At 43.7% G+C, this 22522-nt stretch overlaps 1 protein-coding gene across 1 annotated transcript in view; it reads left to right on the plus strand.

The window, feature by feature from the left end:
* FBXO15 (F-box protein 15) overlaps nt 1–16053 on the plus strand; it is a 47644-nt gene extending 31591 nt beyond the window's left edge. The window contains exons 9-10 of the mRNA XM_045886558.3: nt 10031–10155; nt 15686–16053. Of these exons, the coding sequence (XP_045742514.2) occupies nt 10031–10155; nt 15686–15952 (392 nt within the window). The 3' untranslated portion in view covers nt 15953–16053. The remainder of the gene's footprint in view (nt 1–10030; nt 10156–15685) is intronic.
* Nucleotides 16054–22522: the final 6469 nt, after the last annotated feature.

Genomic DNA, 22522 nt, shown 5'->3' on the forward strand with positions numbered 1-22522 from the left:
AGACTGTTGAATCACAGACCTATACCTCTGAAACAAATAATACATGATATGGTAATAATAAAAAAAAAAGAGTTGAAGTACCCTATCTAAAAGTAAGACACAGGCCATGTGATTTGTGGGACCCAGTGCAAAATGAAACTGCAGGGCTCCTTGTTGGAAATGTAAGGGTTTCAAAATGACAGCAGCAGAGCTGGCTGTGACTGAAGCTGGCCCTGCAGAAACACAGGCTGTGTGAGGAGAGGCCTCTTTGTGGGTCCTTCTCATCGTCTCCTGCTGTTCTGGACTCTGACTTCTATGTGACATTTGACCTCAGATTTTGTTTTTTTCTTTCCCTATGGCGATTTGAATTTTTAAAATAATTTAAAAGGAAGGATATGAGGTCTTTATTTTGTTTATGTTTTCACTTTCAAGCATATTGTTTAAATAATGCATTGTGCTTTTCTCATGGATATTTGTTAAGGCAACTGTGAAAAATAGAATCTCTTAAAACAAGCAGTTTGAGGAAGTTACGTCTAATAAGAAACATAAGAAATGGGTTTTCTAATTTTTCCCTGGTGTGAATTTAGTTGTTATTAGAACCTTAGACCATCAGGACGTTGAGCTTAGAGCCGCTTCGCAGATCACAAGCATGTTACCCTCCATGATTCCTGTACCTTCTACAGACCTCTTGGGTTTCTTCTTCTTCTGGTTCTTCGTTCCCTTTCTGCCATGATTTTCAGGGCACACAGCCTGGGTTACATGTTTGCTGTCGGTCACCTCAGAGCCCCTTCCCTTGTTGCCTGTGGCTTCCCTGCATCGATAACTAAAATACGGCTCACCGTGGTGCCGCTTCCTAACTTGAATGTGCCCCAGTTCCTTGGGGGAAATCACAGATGGGAGTCCACTGGTGCTGTCAGGCTCCGGCTTGCCCCTTGTTGCGACTCAGAAGTCTTTCAGTCAGCTCGCCGTAAGTCCCCTTTATATGTCATATAAGGGGTGTTTAGATATGATCACAGTCCTCTTCCTGCTCTGTTCCTTGTTCTTGGGCTCACTACCTGCTGTGCTAAGAAACACTGTCACCTCTGTGCTTCCTGATCTTCCTCTCTCATCTGCTGTCACATTGTCAGTATATTACAGTCTCTTTGTGTTCTTTCCTGTTTCAGCGAAAAAGATGTCCCACTTCTTTCCAAAAAGTATATCCCAATTTCTTTTCCTAAATATAGATGCTCCTACCCCCTCTGGGACCTGCATTTAGCCATTTGTGTCTCAGCATCATCTCAAATCTATTTTCCCATCATCATCTTGTTTTTCCACTTATATTCATGTTTTCTGATTCAAAAATTATTTTAGAAGGAAAAAAAAAAAACACTTCTGTACAGATAAAAAAAAAATTGGTTGAAAACTACAGAAAACCTAACCTAAAACTGGCTTAGCAAAAAGAATTCATGTTGAAAAATCCAGGGGGAGGTTTTATTTCAAACAGTTTGATGTGAGGGCTTATTGCCTGTCAGTGGGACTGGATATGTCTAGACAGCCTGTCTGTCCCTCCTCGTCTCTCTCATTCTGATTCTTCCTGCTTCACTATATTCTGAGTTACTGTTCCTACTTTCAAGGCAGCTCTGGCTAGCACTAGATCTCATGTCCTAGTGTGAGGTTCTCCTTTCCAGCACCTCCTCCCCAGGAGTCTCATTGCATCTCCTTGGCTGTAGTCGGCGTAGGGACTCATCCCTGACTCAGTAATGTGCCAGGTGTATTGGGATGCTCCGTATCTGAACCTGGATGCCACCATCTGAAATATGGGGACTGACCTGTGTGTGTGTCTCAGAGGAATACTAGAACATGCTTAGTGAGAAAGGCAGAACAGATATTGGCGAGCCCAAAACAAATATCCATATACCTTCTCCTTAAACATCTTTGGAAAGACTCGCCTAGAAAAAAATAATGCATAGTGAAATAGACTGGATTGATAGAATATTGGTCCACAGGCATGGAAGATAGAACTGGGTTTTATGAAAATACCAGTCTGAATATTTACATCAATAGAAAAAGTTATTTTGAAACATTATTGAATTAATGAACAGTGAGCTTTTAAAGATTCTAAGTACACACTTTATCCTGTTGAAAATCGAGTTTTGTCACCAGTACCAGGAACAATACTAGCAGCAAATGTAGCCTGTTAGGGTTCTCGCTAGTATGAAAGAAGTAGAGACTCTGTGGCACAGAGACTAAAGAGATTTTACTGATGTTGTCATACTCAACAGTTCTGGATTCAGGAGGGAAATTGTCCCACAGATTTGAGAGTTCTACTTTTCCAGTCTCCTTCTAACACAGCTCCAATTCACTTCACTCTTACAGTCCTTACAGCAAGTGAAACCAGGGGAGAAATTTCTGAACCTCATCATGTTCAGAGTCCTCCTCTCTTTTCATAGTCCATGATCTGTGTCTGGATTTAGCTACTTAAATTTCATGTGTATCAGGGGTTTGGGAAACAACAGAGGTATCTGAAAATAGCCGAGAAAAAGAGAGAAGCTATGTGTTTGCCTTGAGGAGATTTATGTTAGATACCTAACAAGGAAAGGGGGAAATACTCAAGATTTTCTCACCTGAAGAGCGGATGTATGCCTATTCTTTTTGATTTTTAGAGTCTAATGACTTTTCTGTCTTGTTATTAATTATTCCTTTGTAACGTTGGAGTCTCTGCAGCTTTAAATTGTTAATACTAAATATATTTGAGTTTGTAGGGTCTTCCTTCCTCTTTACCCAAGATTTACACCCACCTGAGAGTTGCTTCCTGATGTCCAGTCCATTAACTCATGGTACTACGTTGGTCTCTCAGATGGCGCTCCAGGGCCCCACCTTACTCAGTGCTCGCTCGTCGGGTTGATGTGTGTTGCTTTTCCTGCCTCAGGCAGTACTATTCTGCTTTAACCCCCTTCCCTTTTCTCCCTGTTTGCCTTAGGAAAATCATTCATTCAGTCAAACCAAACAATCAGTCAGTCTCTGCTCCCAACATTCTTTACTTCCTGCCTTTTCAATGTTCTATTTATGGGGCAAAAAATGAATTCTAATCATAGCTGAGAAATGAGAAATGTGATTAGTAGTGCCATTAATCACGCCATAGAAGACATGACCTTTATTCCCAAAGACTGTAGGTTATTTCAGGAAACCTCTAACATGCAGAAACAATCCAGTATAATTAAATGTTCAGGTGTATGTGCAGCAGGGGTTAGAAAAGGAAGAGATTAGTGTGGGCTGAAAGGTGCTGTTAGCCATGGAGGTGAATATTGAAGTTTTGAGGGACTAAACTCCCTAAGGGAAGAGGAAGAAAGATCTGAGGACACAGATTTGGGCATTCCCAGAGTTATCCGTTGATAGGAAAAGAACCGCTAGTTGTCATAAGCAAAGGGGACCTTCAGAGGAAGGTTGATAGAGCTGCTAACAGCTCACCTTTGAGTGCTACTTTTTTGGTAACTTTTTATTTTGATGTAATTTCCAACCTAGAAAAGTTACAAGAATAGCACAAGAACTCCCACGTACATTTTTTCTGATTCTTTTTTTCACCATAGATTAGTTTTGCTTGTTCTAGGACTTTATATCAGTGGGATCCTACAGGATGTACTCTTTTGTGTCCGGATTCTTTCTTTCAGCAAAATGCCTTTGAGTTTCATTTATACTGTTGCAGGTACTGATAATTATTCCTATTTATTGATGAGTAATACTCCATTGAATGAATATGCCACAATTTGCTTACCTGTTTTCCTGTTGATGGACAGGAAATTTGGGTTGTTCCCTGTTTGGGACTATCTTGAATAAAGCTGTTACAGAATTCTTGTGAAGGTCTTTTTTGTGGACATAAGTTTTTTGTTTCTCTTGGCAAAATACCTAGTACTGGAATCATTGGGTTTTGGGGGAGGTTTATGTATTAAAAATTGCCAGACATTTTTTTATGTATAAGAAAATTCAGGGCACCTGGGTGGCTCAGTTGATTAAGCGACTGCTTTCGGCTCAGGTCATGATCCTGGAGTCCCGGGGTCGAGTCCTGCATCCGGCTCCCTGCTCGATGGGGAGTCTGCTTCTCTCTCTGACCCTCCCCCCGCTCATGCTGTCTCTCTCTCATTCTCTTTCTCTCAAATAAATAAATAAAATCTTTAAAAAAAAAGGGGGGGTGCCTGGGTGGCTCAGTCGTTAAGCGTCTGCCTTCGGCTCAGGTCATGATCTTTGGGTCCTGGGATGAGCCCCACATTGGGCTCCCTGCTCCACAGGAAGCCTGCTTCTCCCTCTCCCACTCTCCCTGTTTGTGCTCCCTCTCTCGCTGTGTCTCTCTCTGTCAAATAAATAAATAAAATCTTAAAAAAAAGATTAAAAAAAATTCTGTAAGAAATTGCCAAAATATTTTTTTAGAGTGTTTGTACTATTTTATACTCCCACCAGCATTGTACGAGTGTTCTGGTTGCTCCATATCCCAGCTGACATTTGATGTTATTAGTCTTTTAAATTTTAGTTGTTCCAGTGTGTGGGAGTAAGATGATCATCATGGCCTTGATTTGTGTCTCCCTAATGGCCAGTAGTGGTGAGCGCCTGTCTACGTGCCTCTTGGCCATTTTTTGGTAACTTTCCTGTCTTCTTTTTGAAGCATCTACTAATCCTTTCACCTTTCTAAAAATAATGACTTGTCTATTCTTGAATTATGGGAGTCCTTTATGTATTCTAAATACCAGTTGTTTGGCAGATAAATGTTCTACAAGTATCTTTTCCCAGTCTGTGGCTGGCTTATTCATTTTCTAAATGGTATCTTTGAAACATTTTTTGTTGAGGTATCATTGACATATAACATTACATTACTCTCTGTAGTACAGTGTACGGATTGGCTATTGATACATCGTGAAATGATCACTGCAATAAGTCTAGTTACCCTCTGTCACCATACAGAAACTTTCAGCAACTTTCAAGTATGCTCTACAAATATTCGACTGTAGTCCCCATGCTGTACATTACATCCCTGTGACTTAATGTATTTTGTAACTGTAGTCTGTACCTCTTGACCCGCTTCACCCTTTCCATCCACTCCTCCCCTCCAGCAATGACCACTGTGTTCTCTGTATTTATGAGTTTTGTTTTTTCCCTTGTTTCGTTTTTCAGATTCCATATATAAGTGAAATCATAGGGTTTTGTCTTTCTGTGTCTGGCTTAGCTCCCTTAGCATAATGTCCTTTAGGTCCACCCATGTTGTTGCAAATGAAGGATTTCCTTCTTTTTTTGTGGCTGAATAATATTCTATTTAGTGTGTGTGTGTGTGTGTTAACATATTTTTGGATATGATTTTTATATGTGTATTACATATTTTTTCCATTCATCCATTGATGGGCACTTAGGTTGTTTCATGCCTTGGCTATTGTAAATAATGCTGGAGTGAACATGGCGATGCGAAGTTGTTTTTTGTGTTTTTTTTTTTGACATAGTGATTATATTTCCTTTGGACAAATACCCAAAAGTGGAGTTGCTGGATCATACAGTAGTTTTTTTTTTTTTTTTTAAGATTTTATTTATTTGCGAGCGAGAGAATGAGAGACAGAGAACATGAGAGGGAGGAGGGTCAGGGGGAGAAGCAGACTCCCTGCCGAGCAGGGAGCCCGATGCGGGACTCGATCCCGGGACTCCAGGATCATGACCTGAGCCGAAGGCAGTCGCTTAACCAACTGAGCCACCCAGGCGCCCCATACAGTAGTTTTTTAAAAACATTTTTGAGGAACATCTATACTGTTTTCCATGGTAGAAAGTGTAAATTAGTGCAGCTACTTCCCACTGACAGTGCACAAGGATCCCCTTTTCTCCACATTCTCACCAGTACTTGTTATTTCTTTTTTCTTTTTCTTTTTTTTTTTTTTTGATACTGGCCATTCTGACAGGTGTGAGGAGATCTCTCAGGGTGATTTTGATTTGCATTCTCTTATGATGAGTGATTTCAAACATCTTTTCATGTGTCTGTTAGCCATCTGGATGTCTTCTTTGGGAAAAAACATTTTTATATTCTCTGTCCCTTTTTAATTAGATTTTCTTTTGATACTGAGTTTTATGAGTTCTTTGGCATATCAACCCCTATTAGCCATATTATTTGCAAATATTTTCTCCTATTCAGTAGGTTATCTTTTCACTTTGTTGATGGTTTCCTTAGTGGTGTGGAAACTTTTTAGTTTGAAGTAGTCCCAGTTGTTTACTTTTGCTTTTGTTGACTTTGCTTTTGGAGGCAGATCCAAAAATGTATTGCCAAGATCTATATCAAGGAGCTTATGTTTTTTCTAGGAGTTTTATGGTTTCTGGTCTGACATTCAAATCTTAATCTATTTTGAGTTAATTTTTGGATATGGTGTAAGATAGTGGTCCAGTTTTATTTTTATTTTTGCATGTGGCTGTCCAATTTTCCCAACGCCATTCATCAAAGAGACTGTCCTTTCCCCACTGTGTATTTTTGCCTTTTAATGGTGTCTTTTAATGATCAGAAGTTTCTCATTTTGATGAAATCTAATTTATCAGTTTTTTTATTTTGTAAATTTTTGGGGGGTGCTTAAAAACTTTTCCTACTCCAAGTTATAGAGATATTCTTTCCTCCAGTTGTATTATGGTTTTAACCTTTACATTTAGATCCATGATCCATCTCTAATTAATTTTTGTGTTAAGTATAAGGTAAGGGTTGAGGTTCATTCTGTTTTTCCATATGGATAATAAGGTTTTTTGCACCATTTGTGAAAAGACTTTCTCATTGAATCACTTTGATGTCTTTGTTAAAAGTCAAGTGCGTGTAAAAGTGTTGGTCTGTATTTAAACCCATCTGTTCTGTTCTGTTCATCTATTTGCGTGTCTTACAGTGATGCCACACTGTTTTGATTGCTGTACCTCTATAGTAAGTCTTGAAGTCAGCTTTTTTTCTTCCTAAGATTGTGTGGCTATTTTATAGGTCCTTAGTATTTCCATATGAATTTTAGAATCAGATTATCAAATTTTATTATTTACTTATTTTTCTATATTGATTCTTCATAAGTTATTAAAATGCCTGCTGGGTTTATGATTGTGATTGCATTAAATCTGTAGATCATTTGGGCAAACAGATGTGTTTATAATTATTGAGTCTTGTCGTCCATGCACGTGCTACATACCTACTTTCTACTTGGCAGTAGGCTTGGCTCTTAGAGGATGTAATACATATAAGGTGCTTAGCACATCTAGCCTGGGATATATAATAATCTACCCTGTAATGTTAATGTGTATTCTTCGTTTTGTTAATCTTCACAAAACCGTATAAAGTACTTTCTATTTGTGTCCTTACTTTACTCAGCTTAGAACCTGACCATGGTTACACAGCTAGTAAATGGCTGGGCAGGGCTTGGAATGAGGCCTTCATGACTCTAAAAGCCAGGCTTGTAAGTGAATGTCACTTGAAGCCAAGGGCAGTGAGCTTTGAATTTAATTTCTCTGCATTTTGGGGATGGTCTTGTGGTTTGGTAGGTTAGAGTTGGAGTTTCTTTCTTTTTTTTTTTTTTTTAAAGATTTTATTTATTTCAGAGAGAGAGAGAATGAGAGACAGAGACCATGAGAGGGAGGAGGGTCAGAGGGAGAAGCAGACTCCCTGCCGAGCAGGGAGCCCGATGCGGGACTCGATCCCAGGACTCCAGGATCATGACCTGAGCCGAAGGCAGTCGCTTAACCAACTGAGCCACCCAGGCGCCCAGAGTTGGAGTTTCTAACAACAGAATTTATTCTGATGGGTTTAAGCAACACAGGAATTCATTAAGGGTATGTTAGCTCAAGTGAGGGAACCAGGCCACTTATGACCTAGTTATACGAAGGTTGGGGAGGGGAGAGGAGTAAGCATGAGATGCATAGACACAGGAATTGCCACAAATTTGGGGGAACCATAAGTGATTCCCCAGCAAATATTGTCTGCTAATTTATAGATTTTTCTCTATTGGCAGTAATACAAAAGCAAAACTTTATGAAAATTTAAATCTATATTATAAATTCTCAGTATTTAAGCAAATAGGTGATTATGTTTCCCCTTTTTGTATATGTTTTAATCTATTATAAGATCCATCTTATAATAGACACATAATGTTTGAATCATGTCTCTGTCACTTACCAGTGGTATGACCTTGGGTGACGCACAGTTAATCTCTTTGTGTGCCCTTCTCTCACCTGTGAATTCAGAAAACTGTAATACCTAATTAATAGTAGGATTTTAAGATATTTTAAAGTAGTCTTTTAAGCTACTCTACATAAAGTGCCTAACACAATGGCTGGTGTACAGTAAATACTCAAAAATATTGCCTATTTTATATATGCACGTTTTCACACATACATTCAGTGTGCAGATTGTTTAAATGTTGGGTGAGCTTAACCTTTGTCTCTGATAGATACAAGCACTTACAGAGCATGCCGAGAGAGCTCTGACCTTTCAAGATACTGCAAATGTTAAAGTTGTTCTAAAGCGGGAGAATATTTGGTAATAAAATAACAACAGTCCTTGCTTCCACAGAGATTTCGTGTTTATTAGCTTAGACAATTGCCATTGAGATGTTATTGGCTGGTGTACTTTGGGGTCCATTTTCTGCAGTGTCCTGAGGACAAGCCACATGGAAAATGAACTCACGACTTTCTGTATGGCATCGTCTGGCTGCCAGTGCACATGCCAGCCGGTCGGAGGTCTCTCTCGATTTTGCACATGGCTGTGCAGTAATATAGAGCAGAGCAGAACCACATCTGGTCCATTCAGAATGTCATTACCACGTCTCCTCTGAGGCTTCCCTTCTCACAGATTTCCTCCCTGCTTCCGTCGAGCCCTGCCGAGGTGACAGTGGAGCTCTTGCCGGGAAGGGTCAGTGTCATTTGGCATTCGCTCCCGCACCGGGGGAGAGGAGGAGAGGAGCTGCACGGTCCTTGGTAATTACTCAGCAGCGAGGGGACCACGTCGTGGGCTGCCTCTGTCCTTGGTACAGATGGGCTCCCAGCACCCTCCTGCAGGGCTGGAAAGCTCTGCTCCTAGGGATCTCTCCCTTAGAGCCACTACCGTGTCACAGAAGAGGCTGCTGGCAAAGCGGCACTAAGGCTCAGCTTACGTGATAGCACCTGCTGAATTTCTAGGGTAGGGCTTTTGGCTCCTAAGGCAGCCTAGTTTTGGCTTTATTTCTCTCCTGAAATAACCCACCTAAGGCCAAAGAACATTTGTTCTTCCCCATTCTTCTGTCTGCTTTGCCCTGTGACTCACATCTTACCTTTGTCGAGGTGTCTCTCTCTGAAGAAAGCTTGCGTACAAGTCAAGGAGCTGTTATGTTGTCCCGCGTGCTGGTCACTTTTTAGGGCATATAAAAGGAGGGTGCAGAGCTCATGGTCGCGGGAAGCTCAGCAGTCCTGGGGGCTGTCCAAGCATCAGGGCCTTGGGTAGTGGGACTCGCGCACCTGGATTGTGTTGGGCCCTTGCTAGTGGCCAGGTAGCTCTTTGTCAGTGTTTAACTAGGCAGCGGAGGGGCAAGGCCTCTGGTCTCAAGCTGTTGGTAGCAAGTGCAAGGATTTTTACTTACCAATAAGCACATGAAAGATGTTTATTCCTTTATGTGCGTGGGGCTTCTCATCTCTTCCATACTTCCCTGCTCTCAAGTTCCTCAGTCCTCTGGACATTGCCCTCCTTGCTCCCTCACATCTCATGTCTGGACCACTCTGGCATCTGCTTTCTGGAAAGCTCCACAGTTCTTGTGTACTGTTTGTACTGCTGTTAGCTTAATCAAATCAGAAGAACCTCAGCCTCCTTAGCAACCTCTCATCGGTGACAGGTGAGATCCAGGTTCACCCCAGTCAGCTCCCCCCACCCCCTTTGAGATCGTGTTTCCAGAGTGTGCACTTGTGTCTCTGTCTCTGGAGTGTGGGTATGCCACTGGCCTCAAGCCAGATGCCTGCATCCAGGACGTGGCTAGATGAGGCATTCTTTATGAAACAGCAAGCCTAAAGAGTCTTGACTTGTCCTGCATGGATATGTCATAATTTAAAAAATCTTAAATCTTTTCAGGATCCATTGAAAATGGATATGTGAAGCTTGTTGTTATAAGTTTCAAAAATAACACAGAACACCTACCTCTTATTGGAAAAGTTGGCCTCTCTTGGAGAACTGATGTTTTTGATGGCTGTATAAAGGTAATTTGTTGTTTTATTTTCTTAGTGTAACCTGGTTTCTGTATAATAAAAAAAAAAGTCTGTCTATGTATATCTTTGATACTGCTTTTAAAGTCCTAGTTTTAGTGTTCTCATGTCTGAAGATAGGTGCACATTTTCTTAGCTTGTACCTTCTGTTTCTTGTTGGGTGTGGGGGATCAGGAGTGGTGTGTAGTACGCAGCAATGTTTTTGTACCCCTGCCCTCCCTTGAAGCTCCTCTGTCTGTCTGTCTGTCTGTCTTATGGAGAAAAGGGGAGCTCTAGGTTGGACCAGGCAAGTAGCATTGACTCAACATCTTACTTGCTCTTACATCAAGTTACAAGTCAGGACACAGATATTTCCTTGAATACCCTCCCTTGAACAGTTACATCAATTTGTGCTTCGTCAAAAATTAGCCACATGGATGGGAGAATTTATTTAGTGGTTGGGAGTCGGCAGTGAAGGGGGAAAGAAGAGGAGGCGGAGGAGGATGAGACCCTTTGAGACGTAGTTTTGTTTCTTCTGTGATCTTGTGCCCATGGCTGCCCCTGGTTCCCATTGTTCTCCACCTTTGTTTTGTGGGATGAATAGCATTTACGTATTCCTGGTGAGCCACTGGGATCTGTCATCAGCAACACGCCTCTATTCTGCCGTAAAAGTGTGGACACTTTGTCAGAACAATTACTGATGATGACAACAGCAGTGTTATCATTGAGTGTTAAAAACAGTTAATTATCATTAAGTATTATCTCTTGAGCCACTTGCTATTTGATACAATGAGCTGCTTTCTTAGCCCTTATTTATTTGAAAACAAATATTTAAACTTTGGTATAGATTATTTTTATCATATATAAAAGAATATTGCTTCATGTCTTTAAGAACACAGATCTGGTTTTTTTTAATGGGTTTTATAAAAATATGTACTAAAATAAAATATAGTCAGAGTAGACCTTGTGGTCCAAGAAAGGCAGAATACAGATACTGAAGACTTAACGTGTCTGTGTGATTATAAAACTGATGTAATTTGTTCTGTGTTTTCCGGTACTTGGAGCAGGATGAGAGCAGAGGGAGGGATGTGGAGTAATTCTAGAGAGAAACAGAGCTCTATCCTAGCTCTCGTCACACACACAGTCTCTGGTGGGGCTTTAGGTGGGGCAGACTAAGCTGTGGAACAGACCACCCTAAATAGCATTTAGCTGCAAATGCGGGGACAGATTTTTTACAGCAACCAGAAGCTGAAGGTGTAGCTTCAAAATGAGCTCCAGGCCGTGATTCTGTAGGTCGCTAGACCGATGTGACTCAGGAATGCACGTTTCCAGCAAAATGGCTCGATCTGAAAACGGGGTTTTGGGTCCTTGCAGTCAGGCATGGACTGCGTGTCCCTGCACACTTTCCCCTGCAGTTCCTTCTCCCAGCTGGGCTCGGGGGGGAGCTGGAGTGGGGCTCCACGGCTGTACCCTCTCCCGGGGGCCTGCTGCAGTTGGGCAAGGTCCATTTGTATTTTCCTGTTCGTAGTTTTGGGGTTTGGTATTAGGACTGAGATATCCTCCGAGTTCCTAAAGAAGAAAAGTCGAGGTAAGTGATGTCCTGTCCCTTGTGTTCGCCACGCAGGTCAGGCATTTCCCTCAGGCATCTGAGCAGCGTAACTGTAGTGAAACTATAAAACATGTTTTGAGAAATTGCTCTCAAGGAGTTAAAAACATTTTATTAACAAGGGTAAACTGTAAAAAAGTTTCTTAAATACATGTAACTATGAAAAACCAAAAAACAAAGCAGCATGCTTGTGGCGGAGATTGTAAAACAGCCTTCTGGACGGTCGCTCAGCACGCCGTTGGGGCGCAGGTCAGTGAGAAAGTGTCACCCAAGCCGGCGACTCTGGGCCTGGGACGGATATCGATGATCATGATAATGACGGACGGCAGAGCCGCCCATCCCACTGTGTTGTTGGAGTGGTGTGTGGTCACGGGTGGGCTCTCTGGGGTCCTCCTGGTTACTCTTCGCAGGGGGTTCTTCTCTGCCAGAGGAGCACGGGAGTGTGAGGGTGGCCCCGTCGGTCGTTCAAACCAGACGTAACTCTTTCCTGGGTGCCTGGAGCCCAACGTCAGCAACTCGTCATTTTATACGGGGGATTGCTCAGCCGTAAACACTTAAAAACATCACGTTAAAAGCTGATGAGGTTTTCTTTTTCTTTTCAAAGTCAGATGGTGGTCTCAAATACATTGTAGAGCCGCCTGCCCCAGGTGCTGTTAGTGCTGAGCCCACACAGGCCCGCGGCTCTCCGACCACTCGCCAGTTTGTCTTACAAAGGCCGTTTGAATGGCCAGGGTGGTCGCTGCTGCAGGCTTCGGTGGAGTTCAGTGCCAGTCAAAACCGCTCTCCTGCCCTGCCTTCTTTCTGTTCCTATCAGAAGTGCTGATGGATGGAGTTTCCTATGGTAAGGCTTTTCTTATATCCGTTCCTTGTACTTTCTCCTTTCATGCCTTGGCATTTTTTGTGTTATTTTAATGTAACTTACTTCTAGATCTATATGGAGCTCGGCATCCGTTGTAATTCAAGCTAGATATTTTAGTGTAAGTGTGGTTGTGCTTTATGTAGGAATAGTGAAGCCTGCCGATGGGCGTGTCCCACCCCAGCCCCCAAGAAAGATGCCCTGGTGGGTTTGCTGGCAGTGCTGGGTGATTAAAGGAGTCGGCACCTTGGGAGGAACCCGACACCCCACGTGCATGAAGGAGGAGGTGGCCTCTGTGCTCTGTGAAGCAGCGTTTGGGTATTCACTGAGCCTGGAAAGGGGTGGAAGAGCCCAATGGTGGCTGTCTACCCATCTTGAGCTTCCCCAGTGTGACAGGGCCCGCACCCAGTGAGGAATGCACCAGAGGAGGGAGGGAGTAGCAGGAGGTGGGTGGAAAGGCAGGCTGGGGGGGCGCTCACAAAGGGCCTCACAACCCAGGATAAAGAATTTGGAGTTGAGGCTGTTAAAGGGTTTTTGTGCCTCTGTGTGCCGGGTGTTCCATAGGATATGTAGGAATTGGAGGATGCTAGGCTTTTAGAACCAGGAGAGCTTTGGGAGATAGCTCACAACTCTGTCGGCAGCTGAGGGGCCGAAAGCAGACAGGAAGCCATTTCCTGAAAGGCTCAGGGCTCATGAGCAGCATCCTTATCAAAGAGTTCTTATACCTCTCGACCGTTCCTCCTGGATTTCCTTCTCCATCTTCCTCTGAAATGTTGGGGCAGCCCAGGGTGTCACCTTCTTCTCACGGCCTCCTCCTTGCTCATGGTTCTAGCCACTGTGTCTGTGCTGCCGGATTTTGATGAGGTTTTAAGTAACAAAACCGAGAGACTGCTAAACCAGTAGTTAAGATAATGAAGGGCGATGGGGTAAAGAAAGTCTTGGGTCCGCATGACCACCTGACCAGGTGTATTATCTTGGGCGTTGACATGGCACGGAGCTTCCTTCATCAAATGGCCATGATGATAGCGGTTTATTCCAGAAGGGCTCTGGCTGCCTGAGCACAGACAGAGACACATTCTAGCTCTCAGGGTTCACTTTGGTTCCCCCTGTTCTCAGCCCCAGTGAGCCCTTCTCCATGGTCTGTGAACTGTGGTCCCTGTTCTGCCAGAGGCAGAGGGTGTGATGGGTAGATGTGTGCTGTTCCAGGATGTGGAGGGTCTAGTGTTGGGCTCCTCAGACTGTCTCGCTGGGTGGCCCCCACCTCATGTGGGCAGGGGCTTTCGGCTCTGGTCTGTGCTCTCTGCCGTCGGGGGCCGGGGATGGTTCATGTTGGCTCGTTCTTCACTCAGCTCTCCTCCAGAGGTGGGAACCACTTCTCATCCCTTACTTACTAGACCATCTCTCTCTCTCTTTTTTTTTTTAACTTTTGGAATGTTTGTGTTCCTTTAATTTCTCTCTGAGAAACACTTTTTTGAGTCAGGACTCTTTGGCCTGATCATACTCAGGTCCAAATGGTCAGTGCTATTGGCCACATTTAATCATGTATAGATCTCTGAAAGCAGTGTTTATGCTGACATCTATAATATCTTTATATATCTGTCTAGGTATCTGTAATACCTGTGTCTCTATAATTAGGTTGATATCATTGTTCATTTTATGCAGATATCTAAGAGTAAGCGTTTAAATTCCAATTAATAAAATACTAACACAGGGCATAAGTCATGGCAAATAATGAGCCATTTCTTAAAAAGGGAAGTGTTAGAGAAAATTTTAGCCTTCATACTACTTTGTAGTTTCTTGAGAAAAAAAGTTCTTGAGAATTAAATAAAATAGTATATGTAAACTGCTTGGATTAGTGTTTAGTAAACAGAACATGTTAAAAAATATAGCTAATGTTACACACTCGTGTTCATTTCATAGCAGCGTTTTTTCACAAGAGTCAAAAGGTGGAAGAAACCCGGTGTCCACCAGTCACTGAACGGATAAACACAAGGTGGTGTACACATACTATGGACTATTGTCCCACCCTACAAAGGAAGGAGATTCTGGCACACGCTACAACATGGATGAACCTAGAGGGCATTATGTTAAGTGAAATAAGCCAGACACAAAAGGTCAAATACTGTAAGATTCCACTTTACGAAGTCCCGAGAGTGGTCAGTTCACAGAGACATTGAGTAGAATGGTGGTTCCCAGGGGCTGCAGGGAGGGAGGGCTGGGAAGTTAATGGGTCCAGAGTTTGGGGCTTGCGAGATGAAAAGGGCTCTGGAGGTCGACGGTACTGAAGGCCGCACAGCAGTGTCACTTAATGCCACTAAGCTGTACGCTTAAAACCGGTTGCAGTGGTAAAGTTCTGTTGCGTGTGTTTTACCGCAGCTAAAAAATCAATGCAAAACTATAGCTCATTAATAATAATCGTTATCAGCATCTCCCCTGACTCGAGTCTCCGTACAGCAGTGACTCTTCATGTGGCATTGTAGATGCAGTGTGTCTGAAAGGGACACGTTTCTTCTCCCCAGACCCTGCCCTTCTGCAGCAGTGGGGAGAGAGTAGGAGGTTAGCGCCCCCTTCTCACCTACCCTCACCTCCCGATACCAGATACTGCTCAGTGTGTCTTAAAAATACTTCTTCCATCTCTTTCCCGTGAGTTACTACCACCGACCGCTGGGGGCTCGCTTTACTGTCTCCTTGCAGGCGTGTAATGATCACCAACATCCCTGTGCTGTTCTCGCTGCCCCCACCCCTGTTCCATTGCTCTTTTGTTTATCGGAGATGCACTTACTGGCACTGGTTGCTGCTGCGGTGGTGGAGGTGATGTGGGCAGCCGCCCTGCCGCCCTGTCCGTCGCCCCACAGCGCCCCTGGTTCCTAGTCCCTCCGACGCTTCTTGCTCTCTCACCGTCTTGGTGTGGCCCTGCCTTCTTCTGTAACTCTGTTCTCTTCTATCTCCTCCCTCCCCTTTCACTTCATCCTTCACAACAAGGCTTCATTTACACATTTACGCAGGTATTAGTTAGCCCTGGAAATCAGGTCCAGTTGGCCATTTTGCCCTTACACCCATGAGTATTTGTGTTTATTTTGTAGAGTTGTTCTGTGATGGACGTAACCCTTTTGGATGAATATGGGAAACCCTTTTGGTGTTTCAGTTCCCCTGTTTGCATGAGATCTTCCGGGCCCTCTGATGGGCCTAACTTCTTGGGACACACTTACTATGTTGACTATGTGGACTCGGAAGGAAAAGTGCACATGGAGCTGGTGTGGATCAAAGAGACGGAAGAATACTTCATCGTCAGCCTGGTCCTTTACCTGAGGATAGCAAAAATAAACCACTGGTTTGGGACAACATACTAAGTATTGGCAGGAGGTGGCAAATTATTGTTGCTGTTTGTTTATTTTGGACTCACCGGTTGTGTTCTTGGTGTTGGAAGTTGAAATAAAGCAGTTGTCTCTTTGATGTCTTCTTCTTTCACATTAGAAATTATGATTTATGGGTCATTTTAAAACTAATGTTTAGAGAATTAAGTTAAGTTTTAAAATCGTGAAAATAGCATGTCCCAATGAAAATTCATATAAAATAAGGAAAAAGCTATTTCCTTCTCTTTTGCCCTTATAATTTAAAAGACAAGGAATTCTGCTTAAGCATGTGCTCACTGTGTGTGTGATCACTGTGATCAATGTGCGTGTATGTGTGTGTGTATGTACGTGATCATTGTGTGCACGTGTGTGTGTGTGTGTGTGTGTGGTAGAGATAAAGGTTTTTTTCTTTACTGGCTGGAACCCAAAATGAAAAAGTGTATTTAAATATGAACCTCATGGTATCCATTAAAATGAGAAAGTGCTGTATTCATGGCGTTCAGCAGCCACGTTAGTATTTAATGGAACTAAATTTGGCAAGTGCCTACCTCACAAGGTAAGATGTATCTGAAATCATTGGAAGAAACTGTCATTGCTTAAAAGAGCAAAGTGCGATACAAATGCAGTGAAGACCCCCAGCTGGACATTAGTGGAGACCCAGACGGATGAGTTAGTGGTGAGCACATCCTCTGCAAAAGTGTTTTAAGGGAATTGACAGATACTTGGGCTTCAAACAGGGGTAACGTGTATCTAAGTATATGTGTTGTTTTTTTTTTTTTTTTAGGGATTTTGTTCTAAATTCATTTTAGATTGTATAGATTATTTTTTGATCATGTGTTTATCTCCTACTTAAGGTTACTCTCAGAAGTGATGTCTTTTTTTTTTTTAAGATTTAATTAATTAATTAATTAATTAATTAACAGAGAGCGACACAGCGAGAGAGAGCACCAGCAGGGGGAGTGGGAGAGGGAGAAGGCTTCCCGTGGAGCAGGGAGCCCGATGCGGGGCTCGATCCCAGGACCCCAGGACCATGACCTGAGCCGAATGCAGACACTTAACAACTGAGCCACCCAGGCGCCCTCAGAAGTGATTTCTGAAATGCCGTGTTGCTCCTACTGGGAGGCACATCCCCTCCTCTCTATTTTTGTTTCTCATCCTGAGCTATCTGATCAGCTGTCTCTCTTGAGGGATGTTTGTGTGTGTGTGTGTGTGTGTGAGCTGCTTGAAGACAGCAATAAAAGATCTGGGACAGATATTAAGTTCTTAGCCAAAGAAAGTGACAGTACAAAGGACTCCTGCCCCGATGCCGTCCTTGCTGTCCCTGCTGTCCTGATCTCTGGGGCCTCGGGTGGGAGCCCTGGGGAGGGAGAAATCTGAAATTTGGGTCAGAGCGGAGAGCAGGGGATCATGTTATTTCGTGGTACCACCAGAGAGGTGCAGAGCACCTGCCCCATCTGGGTGAGCGTGGGGGGATGGAGAGGCAGTGGCTTGAGCCATGAAGACGTCAGGAGAGGCAAGTGGTAGAAGCCACGTGTCACCTGCAGGTCAGAATTGGAAAATGACCCCGAGACTGTGGTGATGCCTGGAACTCATTGAGTTAAACTGTGGAGGGTGTAGATGTTATGGAAATGTCGGAAGACAGGCAGGGGCAGAGACCAAGCACGGTTTTCTTTAGCCCCAGGGGAACACTATCTGGATGGGGGGGGGAAACTGAGGCTGGGGCGTCTTGTTAGAACTCTTGTCCATACTGAATTGAGTGTGTGTGTAATGTCTGCCTGTCAGACTGCTAGTCCCGTGAGCAGGACTCTGCTGTGTTGTTTACTACTCTATCTCAGCATCTAACAGGATGCCAGTCTCATAATACTCACGATTTGTTGAATCAACAGAAATTATCATAAGGAATATACCAGCAGCTATGGGAGCATGAAGGAGGCAGGCACAAATTCTGACTTGACGAGCCTGGGAGCCCTTCACATCTGAATTTGCTCCGGGCAGTGCTGGGGGGAAGGGTGAGCGCGGGCGAGGAAGGGCACTCACGGCGTCCTGGCGTCTGTGAGCGTCTTATCAGAGCACGGTGTGCACACCACATGTCACCAAATGGTGCCAGAAGACCCAGGCCTGCCCCCACCCATCCTCTCGTGGGTCTAAGATAACGTTCAGCTGTTTAAAGCTGTTTCTTCTCAGGTTTGCCCCCATATTTCTAAATAATATTCTTCTGTGGCTGTTTCTGGATTTGTCAGTTTCGGACATCTATTCACTTAAGGTAGATAAAATAGTAGCTTTTCTATTCCAGCCATCTCCTGTCTTGCATCATATCAAATATAGCAATTTTATATAAGTTGTTATGGTTTGTTAATTATGACTGTGGTATCGTTCCCTGGAGTCACAGAGAGTAATAGGGCACTTCTCTCTTTTACAACTTTTTATTTTTCTTGGGTGCATAATTGTCTCCCTTTTTTCTTGCATGGCTTTGGTGAAACTTAAATTTTCCAAGAAGTTCAGTCTTTCATATGTTGGTCAATTTTTTCAGTATTTTTTTCTAAATCAATCATATCAAATAATCAACAAATTCTATTTTTTCTCCAGGCTATTTCATTTCTAGAGTTCTGCCTCTGTTTGCTTTAAACTTCTTTTTAGTCCTGCTGGACAGCTGTCATCCTGGGAAGTTCCTGTGGGAATCTTATTTTATGGAGTCTTGTCTTCCTCTTTCTTGATTTATATCCTTTTGTGTGTGTGTGTGTGGTGCACATTCTCCTGCCGCTTTCTAAGAAAAGTGACATGGGAGACACATTTTGGATCCATGAATTCCTGAAAACGTCTGATGGATAGTTTAATTGGGTAGACACTGCAGGATGACAGATGTTTTCTCCTAGAACGTGAAGACAGTTTTAACACGTGTGCATATCCTAGCATTGCTGTCGATGGAGCTCATGCCATTTTGACTGTTCTTCCTTTGTATGTGAGCTGTTCTCTTTCTCTTCTCTCACTTGGTATTTCAAAATTTCAAGACATTGTGCCTTGGAGTACATCTTTTTCATTCATTATGGGTCATTTAAAGAATTTTTTACTTGAATTCTGGATTAAAAAAGTATTTTCTCTTTTTCTGTAGCTTTTATTAATCAACTATCATGCTTTTGGGATTGGTTTTCTGATTATTTCTATCTTAGTCTTTTGTTCTTCTGGAATATTGTCTCAATTTTGTTTTTCAATCTTTCTGTTGACTTTTTTTTAATTTTGGTGATTTGGTCAGGTTTTTGCTTTATAAGAATTATTTTTCTAGTTATTAAACATTCTGTACCTGTCTCATAAATGCAATATTTTCCTAAACACAGGGGTTGGCAGACCTTGTTCTGTGAGGGGCCCGAGTGTAGTTTAGCCTTTGTGGGGGACATGCAGTGCCTGTTACATCTCCTCAGCTGGGTCCCTGCAGCGTGAAGTCTACAGATGGTGCACAAGCGAACGGGCCTGCCTGTGTTCCAGAAACCTTTATTTACTAAAACGGGCAGCGGGCTGAATTTGGCCCCAGGCTATAGTTTGCAAGTCGGGCACAAAAGCCTCTGAGGTTATTTTTAGTTTTCAAAAAACTTCCATCCTCACCATTTGACAAAACTATAGTAGATTCTTATAGGCAAGAATCCTCAATGGATGCGAAAATTTGTGGGTGAAAATAGGAACAATATAGGGACATAGTCTCGGCGTGTGTTGCCACAAGGCACTTGCTGTTACAGAGGACAGAATAGTGTGTTCACAGTTGAGGGACCTGGGGAGACAGCTCGTTCTCCCACTGCTCCCCTCTGGTTCTGCAGATGCCGCCCCCTCACCTTGGCACACCGGGATTGCATGCTGTGCCACGAGGAGACCCTTCTCACCCTGCCAGGGCCCCAACACATCATGCCTCGGTGCCCCCCACTCCTGCATGTGTGGCCTCCTCTCCCCACATGGGCCCAGAAACATCACAGTGGGGCCACCATTTTACAGGATTTCAAGAGTCTTTTGATGCTGGGCCACAACATACCGATGCTCAGATAGATGAAAGGCAGCTCCATATGAGGGAGGCTGGGCCATGCGGGGAGTTGTGCCCGGGGACAGGGTGACAGCACACTGGAACTGGAGGGGGCATCTTATGAATGAAAAGCCCAGCCGTGATAGCTAGGTTCTGAAAGCTCCTTGTGGGTTGGCAGATTTGGATAATCCTCCGACAGGGGCTGTCCCTGGTTGTCTGGTGCCTACACCGGGGGCCGTTGGGGCAGGTGCAGAGTGGCACCAGAGAGGGGGGGCCCCTCTGGTAAGGGAGATGGGTGGAGTGTGGACTTAGCCTCTTAGGAAGGGGACTGACCTGCCGCTAGCCTCAAGACTGTCTCGGGAAGGCAGTAGGAAGAGCCCCCAACCAAACCCAGGCCAACCACATTACAGCCACTTCTCTGCATGGATGTCCTCATCTCCCTCCTCAGGCCCGTCCTCCCTCACCAGCCGCTTCAAGGGAGGAGCGCGCCTCGCCTGCCTGGACTGTGGATCCCCCACCCACCCACGGCAGGTGGCCGCCTTGTTGGACCCGCTTCATGGCTGTAGGAATTAACAGTGGGGGAAGGGCAGACATTTCTCAAGGGTAAAGATATGTATATTAAAATAATGCTCACGCATTATGCCCAACCTAAATAATAAACCTTTTAGGGGGCTGACCGTCTTAGTATTGTATGTAGTGACATTAAGTTGTCAGACACGTAAGATAAAAGCCTTTACTCATCATACTCCTTTGAGAGGAAGCCTTTTGATTGTAAAGCAAGGGGAATTATGCTGGATGTCTTAAATACAATGAGGATGGAGACGCACAGAGTTAAATCAATTCAAGTTAAATCAAATCGAAGTAACAGGTGCAAACTCTTAATTATGCAGTTGGCAAAGGAAACAAGTGTGAGCTACACCCAGAAAAGCATACCTGCCACCAGTGTAGAATAAAAGGGACATATTTTTATTTCAAGAGTACTCCAGATGCAAAATCTTGCCTGATTTAAAATCAGACCAAAGATCTGACCAGCCTTCATAAAGATGATTTTTATATGTGACCTGACTGTTGTCTCATTGTCATTAACCTCTGATAAGTCTGGTAGGAACTGCTGCAGAAAGAAAATGCTCATACGAGAAAGTCATTCTGCAAAATGTTTTTAATGCCTATAGTGTAAAGAATGTGCCTTTAAAGAACTGGATGTGGAGGTGCGGGTTCTACACACGAGGGTACATTTCGTATGTGGAATATCACATCAACTTCAGCATAGGATGTCTTTTGTAGTCTCCTGTGGCTTCATGGAATAACATCTGGATTTTCCTTGAGCTTCCACTAAACAAGACATGGGCTGCAGAAGCCCCTGGGGCTGAAAGCTACCTGCACTGAGCATAGCTCAGTAGGATTAGCACAGGGAAAGAAAGGGGGAGCAGCTGAAGGTGCCTCTCCCGTGATCAAGGCTGCGAGGTCCGCCAGGCTGCAGACAAGGTCGGGGAGGAAAGGGCTGGTCTGGGCACAGCTAGAAAGAGCGACGGGCCCTGCCTTCAGCAGAACAGGAGAGACAAGGGGACTCAGGCAGGGACTCAGGCTCATACACCCATCATTTCAGGTGTACATAAAATTATGTTTTTTCCTGAAAATGATGCACAGGGATGAGCATGTGCTCTGTGAAATGCGAAACAGTTGGATTTACCCGCGGAATGGCAGATTTTAGAGTCTTACCGAACTGGTTCAGCCTCAGCCTGGACAGCTGGCCTTAGTTAACCCTCTCATCTACCTTCTGGCCTCTTGGGGGTTATAAACCGAACTCTGGGAATTGCCCCGAAGGCAAATGTTTGTTAACTGGTTGACATATAGTCAAATGATTGAGTCACAGTGAAATGGGTATAAAAAGTACATTATTTTTACGTGTCTAATTCAGAGAAGTACCCATACACTTGAGATGAAACACCTATGAACTCTTACTGGCTTGCTGTTGGCTGGGGAGAAAGTAAGAAATTCACCATGAAATAATGACTTTCATTTTTAAAACTTGAGAGCTTATTGTGTGCGAGGCACTGTGTAACAAGCTTTACCTGTGTCTTTAAAATCCTTAAAAGCCCGGGGCACCCGGGTGGCTCATCGGTTAAGCATCTGACTCTTAATCTCAGCTCAGGTCTTAATCTCAGGGTCATGAGTTTGAGTCCCACATTGAGCTCCATGCTGGGCATGGAGGCTACTTAAAAAAAAAAAAAATCCTTAGAGCCCCTGCGGGGTAGGTAGTGTGCTAACAACATTGTGTGACAAGGAGCTGAGGTTCAGAGGGATTCTATGCTCAGAGGTGCACATCTGGTAACAGAGCTAGGATTCACGTGTCTGAAGGCCGTGCCTGACTGTTACTCTGTCCTGCTGCATATTCTGTGGCACTTACTTTGGGAAAAGCAAAATAAGGCTCCTAGGAGACAATAAGGCGTCCTACAACTCAATAGCAAAAATAACTTGATTTTGAAAATGGGCAAAAGACTTGATAGGCATATGGCCAACAGGTATGTGGAAAGGTGGTCAGTATCACCAATCCCTAGGGAAAT

Source organism: Mirounga angustirostris, unplaced genomic scaffold (assembly GCF_029215605.1).
Source record: "Mirounga angustirostris isolate CCGP_5_RB_7025 unplaced genomic scaffold, mMirAng1.0.hap1 SCAF_14, whole genome shotgun sequence".
Lineage (NCBI taxonomy): Eukaryota > Metazoa > Chordata > Mammalia > Carnivora > Phocidae > Mirounga > Mirounga angustirostris.